The sequence below is a fragment of the Triplophysa rosa genome, linkage group LG3 (genome assembly GCF_024868665.1).
Source record: "Triplophysa rosa linkage group LG3, Trosa_1v2, whole genome shotgun sequence".
Classification (NCBI taxonomy): Eukaryota; Metazoa; Chordata; class Actinopteri; order Cypriniformes; family Nemacheilidae; genus Triplophysa; species Triplophysa rosa.
Genome location: NC_079892.1, coordinates 6,809,499 through 6,822,914, shown reverse-complemented (window position 1 = coordinate 6,822,914; position 13,416 = coordinate 6,809,499). Strand labels below are relative to the sequence as shown.

The 13,416-nt window shown below is 38.3% G+C and overlaps 1 protein-coding gene across 2 annotated transcripts in view; it reads right to left on the bottom strand.

Moving 5' to 3' along the window:
* The window catches only part of ppfibp2b (PPFIA binding protein 2b), a 38,334-nt gene extending 24,918 nt beyond the window's left edge, over positions 1-13,416 (bottom strand). For both annotated transcript variants that reach the window (XM_057329294.1, XM_057329296.1), the window contains exons 1-3: positions 13,302-13,416; positions 6,432-6,538; positions 1,874-2,079 (exon numbers count right to left, since the gene is read on the bottom strand). In XM_057329294.1, coding sequence (XP_057185277.1) covers positions 1,874-2,079; positions 6,432-6,495 — 270 coding nt within the window. In that variant the 5' untranslated portion in view covers positions 6,496-6,538; positions 13,302-13,416. The remainder of the gene's footprint in view (positions 1-1,873; positions 2,080-6,431; positions 6,539-13,301) is intronic.

The window sequence follows — 13,416 nt, the reverse complement described above, 5'->3', positions numbered from 1 at the left end:
CCCTAATTTATCCATTTATACAACGTTATTGTTCTTTTTCAGGTCCATTTACAGTATGTGATCACCTGCACTTGTGTTTTTTTAAAGATGATAACAGACGTACACTTGTGCTACAACTGTTTGGCCTGTGCTACAAAACTTTAAACCTCTGTAGCACTGGTGCCATGTGCAAAAAAAGTTAACGTAGAGCCCTGTTTATCATTTTAACCCCTCTGCAAAAATATTCCTTTCGGGTCTGGTGAACATTTATGGCTCGCTCTTAATGGGGCGGCAACCTTTCAGTTACAGCTACGTCATTCCCCATTACGCCCTCTCCCACTCGGCTGTCTCGCTCCGTGCACTTCCTGTTTGTGTCATAAATACAGTGGGGATACAGTCACTCTGGGGACCGCTGTCATAACCTTTAAACATCTACAGCTGAAGTTAAGCAATGCCACTTTGGCTATTTTCATTAGATTATCACTCGACTGTGCAGTTTCGCTCAAATGCTGCCTGGGAACTTTCCTTTAAACCAACCCCAAAAAACACATTCTCGAGTGGGAACTCACGATTATGTCGAGCTATCAAGTAGTATTAAAGGTTGCCACCTGAGATCAAGCAGAGGCGAATGTGTCTTATTAGTGCAGCACGTAACTTGTCCAAAGAGAGCGGCGCTGCACCTGGCTGAGTCTCTGATCCTGACAGCTGTGAGGTTGGGTCCACACCAGATACACAAATGTGCAAATGCATTCATAAACCACCCCAGATGTATTTTAATGCTATCAGACAGACGCCTGTCGCACGTGCCCCTCAGACAGGTCTCAGATCAGTGATAAGATGAAGACGCCATTCTTATCTCAATTCTGCAGCCGTCGCCAACATTCCAACCATGCTGCAGTGTCGTCAACAAGCATCATTGTGCGTAAACACAGGCCAGATTTTACATGTAAGAACAAAGTAAGAATCCAGCCCCTCTAATGCTGGAGTCTTGCTATCGTGATCGCATTTCCTGCGCCGTTTTTACCAGCTGTAATTAGCAACCACGTGCGTTTGATCTTGCTCAGAGACGAGTTCAGAGGGACACGAGCATGTGTGTGTGTGTGTGTAAGGTTTTAACCCACCCCTCTACCCCACAAAAACAAAACAGCTGATTGATCTTCGTGCTTCGCCAACAGGTTGCTTACATCAATGTTTTTCTGTGTTCATTGACCAGTGAATCAGGGCAGGCAGCTGACCAGAATCATGTAAAAGCATTTTCCATTCAAATACCAAAATAAATGAGTCTTATGGTTGTTTTCGGCAAAAACGAGTAACAGCGAGAGATCAACAGGTCACACATCACCAAACTGATCTACGAGCATAAATTTCAAAAGGGTCAATGTCAACTTACCCAGGAGACACAAGATGACAAATTCTGGCTAAAGGTGACCAGACTGTATTTTTGCACAGCAAGAGAGACCGAGCTGAGCGAGCGAAGAGAAATAAGGAGAAAACAATGGTGCAGTGAGAGAAAAAGTGAAGAGAGGGAGGCAGGAAGCGCAGCCCTAATACTGTCTCAAAGGAGATCCAAAGTCTTTAAAAACATTTGAGCAACATATACGTATATGCACACAAACACTGGGTCAGAAAGTCACTCAGGGGAAGATGGGAAAAGATACTGAACAGTCGGAACATTTCATGTCTATGTTGCTTAAAGATTTCACCGCAATTGTGCCGAAAAATGGAAAAAAAATTTAAGTTGGAAAAGGGTGAATAAGCTGACCTAAAACATTTTGGTATAAATAGTTACCCTGGTAAATTAGTGGCAAAACACACAGTACATTATTTTCTGCATCAGTAAATGATGCCACACATAATCCATAATCATGTCACGTCACCCATCAACGCTGCTTACCGATCCCCTTTCCAGCCAGTCCATAAGGGTCTGCGCGGTGCTGCAGGGCAGCTGGGAGCGCAGCGAGGTACGGCCCTCCTCTCCGACCTGCAGCTCCAGAGCCAGTCGCAGTTCCTCAGCCAACTGCAGAATCTGCAGAGGCCCGACGCTCACGGGAGAACCCAGATCATACAGCCCATTACTGTACTCAACCGCAGCCTTAGAGCCTGTGGAAAAACAAAACAGACTTATTACAAGACCGTGAAGAATTGGGGGCTTATGGTCCGGACACACCTGGGTGCTCATGTGGGACACAAGTTTCGATCTGGAAGAAAAATACTATAAAAAAACACAAAGTTCAGTAGATGAATAAACCTGTATTATTTTACGCCTTGAAATTTCCATAAAGCCTAGCAATCAAATAAATGTCATCCGACTGTATTGTGTTCCAAATGCATCAGGTGCTTAAGGAACAGTCTGATACCAAAAGCAAATAGTGTCTTAAGAGGCGGAACAAAGAAAGAAGAAGAGCAGAGGAGATGGACCATCACGCCATGTCATACATCATCACATCATATTAGACATCACCCACGCCACTGCGGCCACGTGTCGCCTCCATCATCCAGCACTACAACACATCCAACCGTCTCCATCTGGATACTAGAACTGAGGAATAAGAAATTTACAGGACATCTGGAAACCATCAGGATTCTATAACACTACATTAAAAGCATCTGATGACATCGATCCGTTAGTTTAAGACAGTCAACACTTAGAAGACAGCGAGACGGTTGACACTGGATGAGTGTCACTTTTTATCCTTTGTGATCGCCAGAATTTCCCACCATTTTCCATTATTGTAAATGGCACAAATTCCGGTGATGTAGGATTTTGTTAAGCTTCGTAATTACATTTTAAAGAAGAAGTGGGTCATCATTTCTCCACCACTGTTGATCAATAAACAAACACAGCAATGTTTTGAGTTTACACTTTTCAGGGAAATCAACCTATGAATGGCTTATTTACAGTTTTTGTGAAATATAGTATTACAAGTTTTTCTTTAATTAAAATACTTCTTAGCCTAATATGACCACAGCTTTAAATGTAAAGTACATGAAAATTGGTGGTCTGAAACAAGTGTAATATGCATGGAAAAAAATCTGGAACAATTCTTAATGTACAAATGCACACAAATTCAGGCGCATGTTTCTTGGTTGGCTGAGGGGATTTAATGACCTCACTGGTTCCTTTAATGAAGGAGAAGGGCGGCTGTGCCAGATACAGAACCATATTCCTAACCTGGAGATTCCAGGAGTAAATATTACAAAACAAGAAATGTATGTCTTCTATATTATAGTTATTGCTAAAAGATAATGAACATTATGTAAAAAAAAATTAACTTTAAAACATATATTAACTTAATATTAACTAAACGAAAATATTAACTATTAAATTTGGACATTGTGGATGATAAACCAACTAACGCATTTCCTAATCATGAAAAAATATAATTCTAGTTTGAAGTTCTGTTTGCAGATTTAAGCAACTGGTATGGTCACGATAAGCTAAATACAGAGCGAACAAATGCTCATAAAAGCACTCATAATAAATGAGACGTTCCTGCTGTCACCAGCAGGTGGAGGCATTTCAAGGCCCTTAAGGAACTCTTACAAATCTTTCAAAATAATGAACATAGATGAAAATAGATCTGCAGAGACACAAATGCCTGCAGACAAATCTCATCTCTGCCTCTCAATCTTAAACCAGACAGACAGACAGACACTCATTTAAAGTTTATATCCATGTTGAGCCTCATGGTATGAAGTCTCTTACCACATATAACATTTGATTATTAATCAATCATGGTTTCTAATCATATAAATTCACAAGTGATTGAATTATAATCCCCGGATTATTGATATGTAACATTTGGCATGTCATGCTTACGTCAAGTGGAATTATAACCGATGACCTGTACTTTTCTTCAGACTGTTATGAAAGTTGATTGTTTAGTGTAAATTATGTTTTGGTCAGGAATAAAATCATAAGCTTTGTAATCTTTCAATGAACCAAACAGCATCATGTTGTAATATTCAATGTGTAAATGGGTAGTTGACAAATAAACCGTACCATGTGTCATATGGAAAAAGATGAGAAAGCAAATGGTTAATAACACCGTGTCTACACCTGACACGACCGGCGGCGAAGCGACACGACACGGCACATGGCTTGTTCTAATGGGATTGTCACGCCGCATCCAGTGTGGACAAATTTTAAAATGATAATGGGTTCTAATGCATTCTATTGTCTTTTGTCGCATAGACACGGTGTAATATAGCATAAGAGAGATTTATCTTCATTGTTAGTTTGTTCTAAATTTCTGCTGTCACACCCACTGATCCATTACAACAGTGTGCTAAAAACACACACTTCTATACATTGATTTCTATTAGGGATGCACCGATATGTACATTTTGGCTGATAACCGATAATTCTTTAACAATGGAAGTCGATAACCGATATACAGTATCTAAATATTCATATAAAATTCCCTAAGACTGAAACAAAAGGCAAAAAGTGGACAACTGCTTTATTTGACAACATTCACCGCGGAAAACAAGGTGACCATTAGTTCTCTTTTTTCCCCTGAAAATCATGTACCAAGCCTACTATACACTAGTTAACGATTCTTTAACCTTCAAACTTTTCTGGTATATTTAATAAACAAATTATAGATGTTCTTCCAGAGAAATGTTTTCAATAGCCACATGTCTTTGCATTCAGACAGCAGTCTGATTCAAACAATATGCTTTTGTTCCTATAATTTACACATTCAAAAATACTGTATCTACATAATGTACCTACATCAGCAATGTTTTGATAATAGCAGTAAGTGAATGATCATGACAGAAAGACAGTACTGTACTGTATTTTAACTGCGAGCAGCGTGCAGATGAAGTAGTTTAACCAGAGGAAATGATTTAAGATTTATCGGCTTTAACATATCGTCATCAATTTTATTATCGGTATTACCGATACCGATAAGGCCGATAATTTATTGTGCATCCCTAATTTCTATATGTCCATTTTCTGCCCAAAACATAAACATTGGAAAAAACACCATAAGTAACAATAAATTTAAACACAAAAATAAATGTGAAATGTGAAATAAAAACTTTTTGCGGGCCTAATAAACTGAAAAACTGGTTATTTTAGATAGTCATTTTGACTAAGTTAATGGAGCTCTCTGTTAGTTGGGCATACCAAGATGGTGGCTTCACCTACTGCCATTGGTTTAGCGTTCTAGGCGCAATTCTGTCATTTATCAGTGGTCACACGCCATAGGACACATGTGCGGTTTATTTGTCAACAACCCAAATATAAAGTGGACACTGAAAATATGATAATAATCTGATTTATATGCTATTTATAACTTTCACTTAAATTGTTACAGTATATTAGTAATATAAATTATAATTAAAAAATATTTATTTATTTGCTAAATAAAACCTACCCACACACGTTTGCAACCCACTACACATGTTAGGTACATGTGATTATTTAATATGAATTCTATTCGTAATTAGCTTTGTAAATGAGAAACACGAGGCACCAATTTTCAGATCTTTTTTTATGGCACTATTTCTATATCAAATTACAAGCTAACATTAAGTAAAGAGTAAAAAGCACCAGAAATAAACTTGACGTGAAATTCCTGAATATAAACATAATACAACCTCAGGTTATTAAAACTCAGGATATCTGATAAACAGTATTTCTATAATCTGTCACAACAATTGTTAGCTGAGCCCCCTTCATCTGCATGCCGTCCAGCTTACACAGCAAACGTCCCCCAGCCTTAATTTGCTGGCTTCCCACATTAAACATTTATCCTCTATTAGTTAAATCATGTTTGCAATCGCTGAGCTTGCTTAAGGGGCTACACAGCCCCCACATCCTCTCTGTTCACAACCCTGTTTGGAGTTCCCCCTCTAAACTGCCTGTTAATCTGCTTTGTACTTTACAACGTTGTACATTGTCAGTTCAACACCATTCATTGAAACATTAGGAAAACATTCATGTTTTTATGTTGGTGATGAATGTAAATAAAATGAACAGCAATTCTTCCTTGTGGAATCTTTATTCGTCTCTATTTATTATCCAGCATACAGTAATAAAGTCCTGCTACAACACAATGTTTTCCATGCATATCTCTTGATCTGTGTATACCCTATATGAAGTACACCTTTGAACAACGTTCTTTTAATATTTCCAACACCATGTTATCAGATTCACACATGCTGGGTGGAGAAGAATTAGAGTGCACAGATCAAGAGATAAATTCTAAACATTGTATTGGAGCAGATCCTTATCTCACCACTTCCCGAATAACAGCCAATCGGAAACTGACAGGAACATCTCATTTGCCCAACCCATTTTCGGATGCTAGTTTGAAATGTACGATTGATGTTCCTGCATATCAAACCAATTTCTTACAACAGCAGAAAATGATCCGTGCCAAGTTTGGTGTGACGTTTTAAGACGTGTTGAATGAAAATGTAAATATTCTCGCTCTTACCGGCAATAATATCATCCATTTGCTCCAGGGCTGCTTCTAACATGTGACTTGCATCTGAGGCCATGGCGCCAGACGTCTACTGCATCTGCTGGTTGATTCACCGAGACCTGCAAAAATGCGTCATTATAATTATGCAACATCATGAGTAAATGTCACACTTCCAGTTGTTGGGAAAGTGATATGACACAAATTTCGAAATTGAGGGCGGAGTCCAAAAAATTCACAGGAGAGATATCTTGCAACACTCTTAAAAACAAATACTATTACTGAACAACAGTAGTACCCATTCACGTCTATTGCATGGACACAATACCAATGCAAGTCAATGGGTACCACCGTTGTTCGGTTGCCAACATTCTTTGAAATATCTTCTTTTATGTTCTGCAGAAGAAAGAAGGTCATACAGGTTTTGAAAGACAAGAGGGTTAGTAAATTATGACAGAATTTACATTTTCGGTGAAATATCCCTTAAATGTAACTTGACTACATAAACGCACTTGGGTTTGAAACATCTAACTTTCTGCTTTTGGATAAAAATACTCTTTAAATTCTTTAACGCTGGACATTGAATTGATGAAGCCCGAGGCAGGGTGACTGTCCCTGAAGGGCCTCGGTGGTGATGGGAAACTTGAGAATAATAAGGGCTGTCAGGGTCGAGTTTCACCCTATTGTCATGCCTTGTGGCATGTGTAATACATTCATCATATATGCAGGCGTACACACACATAATCGCACACAAATAAGCACAGCGATGGCTCTAAATTACTAAAACCCCTTTGTGGAAACGTATTGAGCAAGCGACACAACACGGCGAGCGATCAAATATTTGATTTTCGCACAGCAAATAAAATAATCCAATTGATTTACATTTAAAAATAGACCCAAGCCATCTAAAGGGATAGTTCACCCAAAAATGAAAAGTCTTTCATCATTAATACGTCCTCATGTCATTCGAAAACCTGTATGACTTTCTTTCTTCTGCAGAACAAAAAAGAAGATATTTTGAAGAACGTCGGTAACCAAACAACATTGGCCCCTATTGACTTCCATTGTATTGACACAAAACCACCAATACATCTCAAAATATCTTCTTTTGCGTTCATAAATCAAATGTATATTATACATCGTAAATGTTAAATCATCTTTATTAACCCACCACTGTAACTGGGCAACACAGACACGTCACTCATGTGGCGGGTCACAAAAGCCAACTGTGGAAGCTTAAAGGGTGCAAGGGGTACAATGCCGTTCATTATCCGCCTTAATTTAGCCCGATACGAGGGTGTCGACTCTATTTGTGGCTGAAACGCGTGATTCAAACATACAGCAGGACTACTGTATAATCACGGTGCTGATAAGAATATAAGCCTTCAGTTAAATTACAAGAAGAGATGAGCGCAGCCTGGTGCTCTTCATTAGAAGATAACATGCTTTTTAATACCAGAAAAAAAATGGAAAATTTAGTACAACCTCAAGCGTTGCGCACACGCCCAGTTTTTTGAGAAGATAAGGGCGTGTGTGCTGTTTCTCATGCTATACGGCTTAAAAAGAAACCGTGTTTTATTTGATCATAATGGTGAGGCTGTTCTGTCCTTTTTCGGTCATTAAAAGATGGCACGGTTTTAAAGACGAGGTGACACGCCTGAAATGTTTACCATACAAGTCTTACCAAACAAGTTTTAGAGTTTCATTTCTATCTCATGACTTAAAACAAATATTGAATTTAAGTCAAATGAATCATTTGTGCCATTGTAGTTAATAAATCTGTGCACAGACAGTGCTGGCAGATTGGTGAGTTCCAACTGCAACACCCCCCTCCATGTTTTTCTGATACTCGAGTGTGACCGAATCACCCGACGTTAAGAGTTACCAGGTGACTTAGCGCCTCTTCTGCTATCGCTGTCATTACTGACATCACACGTGTCACATGTCTGACATTACTCACAGCACAATAATGAGACCCTGACCCCTTAGACCGCTTCTGTATTTGCGAAACTCTGATAAGCAGAAAAAACAGAGAAACTTGTAAACAGCAAAACCTTGAATTACAAAGGTTCAGCACGAGCCATCTGTAAGCCTAAATATCTTTCTAATGTCTTTCTCATAGCGGTTTAAGCCACAGTATTCATGAGGAGGTTTTGAAAAGGCAAATTTCTAGCATAGTGTTTAAGCCTGCTTCATATTCAGGAAAAACAGACACGCAGCAGAAATAACAACAGCATGCTTATTTCAACTTCTGGATCTTAGTGTTATGTTCAATTTCTCCATCATGAGAGAGTATTTTCTAATATGCTGCATTATGTAGTACAATAAGATGATAATCCAAAAAACATTTTAGTGGTGGATACAGTTACAGCCTAAGGTGGTGTCCAGTTTTAAAAGACCTCAAGCCTGAGCATGAGATAATATTAAACAAGACAAGCAAAAAAAGACCACAGTAGTGTCTGGGAATTAAGAAACCCAGTTTAGGCAAAGTCTGTACACACTGCTTGTGCATTATTTACTTGTGAATGACATGTGACAAGTTTAGTCAAAACTATCTTACCAAAAGCATAGCCATTCTGTGGGGTATGAATATGGTTAAGCTAAACAACATTTGAAATACCATTTCATATTTCAAATATTGTCAGGCGCTTAGAAGTCAGCGTCTGGTTTAGTAAACTGAATGCAAACTGTGTCGTTGGAACAACCGTTCTCCGTCATTTAATCCAGGATGTTTCCATTAGCCAACAAGCTACTACAGGAAGTCCCTGTATATGTAAAGCTAAACTGTACTGTTGTTAATGATGAATGATGGTTATGCTTTACCAGAATGTGAGAAAAATGTGACCATGAGCATGTCTAGGAGGTGGTATCACTTAAGGTACTCATTTATCAATGAATTACAAAAACTGTTTCCTTTTATGTTCTTTGATGTTTGCCATCTGAAATGCCATGTGTCAAGAAAAAGGACGACTGCTAGAAAAGACAAAAATATGCATATGAAAACACATTTGCTGATGTTGAGAAACTGTGCAAAGGGTCTTATTTAAAAACATATTGGCGCAGTTTCCTTGACAGGGATTAGTTTAAAGGGATAGTTCACTTAAAAATTAAAATTCTTAATAATTGAAAAGTCATTAATTACTCACCTTGAAGTTGTTTCCAACCTGTATAAATGTCTATGCTTGGTTGAACACAAAAGAAAGATATTTGGAAGAATGTTAGCAACCAAACAAAGAAATATATACGGGTTAGGAACAACTTGAGGTTGAGTCATTCGACAGAGTTTCCATTTTTGGGTGAACTATCCTTTTAAGCCAGGACTAGCCCTTAGTTAAATCAGGATATTTAAGTCGTTTTTAAAAACATACTTTAGAATAAACCATTACTGGTGTGCAACTTGAGACAAAACAATCTTATATTTTAAGATATGCCAGTGCAAGTTGTTTTCAATCAAGACACTTCTATAACATTAAGTTAGTCTGGGACTATAAGCCTGGTTCTGTAAACCACCCCATTAAAACATACCCTACCCGAATTTATCCAACTATACTTTCTTGAATAATGGAATCAATAAGAGTTAATTCCAAAAAGAACAAACAAAAGGAACAGAATGAATTTATTAAGTTATCATTAAGCGATAACCTTCACATTTACCGAAGCTCTCATCTAAATCACATTTAAACAGACGGAAAAACTTTCGGTTATGGCAAACAGCATTTTTGAACTTTAACTTTTAAACACATTCGATCCGTTCCTGACAGAAATCTTATTGATAGTGCAAGTGAACTAAATTTATGATAAACTTTATCATAAAATTGTTCTTAGCGCTTTGCTGTTGTAGGACAAGAGTTGCAAAAACATTCTGCTTATAAAATGACCACAAATGCAGGTTCAGAAAACATGAGTGTGAATAAACAACAACAACAACAACAACAAATTGTTCATTTCTGGGACCTTTATACATTTTTATGCAGGTTGTACAGTTAGAGTACAACTAATCCATACTGTTAAAGACCTTGGGCAGAATTTCTGCGGGGGAAGGAAGTGGCATCAGCATTACGTGTCAGACCAATAAACCCGGCACGTCAACACAGCTTAATATGAGAATATCAAAGGCAGCTTTAGCATCCCCACTCAGCACCCTGCGTTAAACCATCCTGACGTGTGTGCGTGTTCAGCAAGCAGCTGACGGGCAAGACATATCGCGTGGGCATTGCTCATCCCTCGCTTCACTGCACGTTGCCTTTCGAGTATAGCGGCGGAGTAACAAAACCACAGAACACCTGCGAAAATGACAACAGGATGGTGTGGACCTGTGGCACAACTAGAATAAATGCCGCACGGAGTTGACACAAGGCCTCGTTGTTTAGGATCTGGAGCTTGATGGTGACAAACTATGAGTTGACTATTTTTGTGATGGTACAACCAGGTTTACGCTCACAATTGTAACTGTCCCCCAAACTCGTAGTACAACGGCCACGATGAAGGATATTTCATACAGTACGTGTTAAGTCAACTATAATAAACCAGGTTCAAATAACAAGAGTATTGAGTTGCAACTGCACCCCGCAATTTACGGTTCACGTGCTGTGATCACCTGACAAGCAGGAGACAGAGAGGAAGTTGTCGCATTAACAAAGACGCTACGTAACACTTCCGAACGCATTACCATCAAGTGATCAAACCAGTTCCGCCTCGGCTTGATGTTACATGCATGGCCTGTTGTACTTGGGATGATTCATGACTCTTGCTTGAGTTCCGTGTGGGTGGTTGGAAGTTCGATGAGGGCTCAACCTTCGGCCCATCCAGAGCTCTACTCACCGAAGCGGATGCGTTCTGGCAGCTGGGTTGAATGCTGCGCACCTCTACAGTAACAAGAGAAATGTCAGTCCCGAACAAGTGCATTCGACTGTGGAACCAGAGCCCGTGAAATGTCAGCGAGTTGTACGGCACAGGAAAGCCCTGCTCACAGGGCCAAACATCACGTCTCCATCCCACAGGTCCTTGACATCAATACAGTCCAATGCATATTGCATAGGATCTCCACACAGCACTGTATCTCAGTTTACTAAGAGACAGAAATACTGTGTTGTAGATTGTAGTTGCAATCGAACTGTAGGTAACAAATAGTTGAGAATTCACAACTGGGTAGTTGATAGATAAACCATACATGTGTCTTAAGGTTTGACAGCAAAAATATAGAAAACAAACGGTTAATAATATATTATATTTATAGTATTAATATTACTATGAGAGAGTTTAATGTTCATTGTTAGTTTTTTTACTAATATTTTTTATAGGACACATGTTCAATTTATCTGTCAACTACCAGCATACAAATTAGAATGGACACATCTGTTGGTAAGACGGCTTAAATAAAAAGTAAATAAACAAAAACAAGAACCGCAAATAAAAAATGAAACAAAATTTCTTACCTGGCACGTATAAAAATCAACTGAAAAACAAAATATATAATTATAGTGGGACCAGGGAAATACACATGCCCACTTTGCGCTATGAATCACACTGCATACTTGCCTACTAAGAAATTTATTTTAAATTCAAATAATAAATTCAAGAGATGAAACTGATGTAGTCAAACTGGACAATCGAGTTATTTTGAGTGCACTTCTATGGAAATAAGGTCAAAGTAGTAATCACAGCAGACAAGTCTGTACATTCACAACCATGAACTTTCGTCTTCGCCTGTTTTCTTGAACTGTTCACTCCTGTTCAACCTTTCCAACACATCGTTGTAAAAACAATCAATTCTATCGAGCTTTTTTATTTATTTAGCCCGTTTAGGCAGCACTATTTACTGATATCTTAACTTCCACGACCTCAGGATCTTTCCTGTTACGAAAGGACAAGGGTCATTGCCTACAGGATGATACTTCAGGGTTCTGAGACGATTAATATTAGTGCATCTAAAATATCCAAGACATCACACTCTTTCCCAAAGTGCATTGAAAATAAACAGCAATATCTGTGAATTTAGCAAGCACTGTAACTAGTTACTTTAAGATCAAAGAGCAATACAATCGGGTGCTGTTTTCATAAGCCATAGGAAGTGGACGAACACAAAAGCCTTTATCCTCTCCTCAGAGCACATGATCTTCACAGACAGCTTTGTTGAACCACAGTCACTATCAAGTTAAAATTCCCATCGCAGCACAGCACACTTTATGCAGAACAAATAGCAAAATATTTTGGTGAATAATAAGATAATCAGATAATGGCTCGTGAGACAGTTCATCCTACACATTGACCCAGTTATCTATTTAGATCCTTCAGGATTTGACTGGTGAGGTGAATTTTCTGGTCAGTGACCATCCTTGCTCTCCAACTTACTGTTCTAGTTATACAGTATATCATAAATACAAGAGTGGCATAATATATAACGTAACAACATTAATGCAATAAATACAATAAAACTAAATATGGGGGTATGGGTTTTCAATAACCTTTAACGTTATAAAGTAAAAACATAAAGTTAAAGAAAGCAAAAAAAACCTGAGGTGAACTGTGGGGATGAAGTGTACTGCACAAATGCATTGAAAAAACGAACTATTTTATGCCAAATGACAGAGATGACATACACGTGTATAATTATACATAAACTACGATGAACAATTGAATTGTTATTGAATACAAACTTTATGGTGGCATATTACTATTACTATAATATTGTATTATTGCTCCTGTATGACATATCGCTTATTGCTCCCTGAACTCGCGTCTGCTAAATGACTAAATGTAAATGTAAATATTCCTCATGATATCACGTTGACACGACTAAGTTAACTGGTGCTTCTTAGTGACGAAACGTTAAGTAACTTAGACAAGAAAGGAACGGTTAAATGATGCATGTAAAATAACACATACCTGTAACAAAGGTAATCCCGATCCCGACTGAAGTTAAATCCCCTCAGATGATGTTTCACACACGCACCAGTTTGCACCGCTCCATCAAATGAAGCCATAAATTGAGGAGGTACAT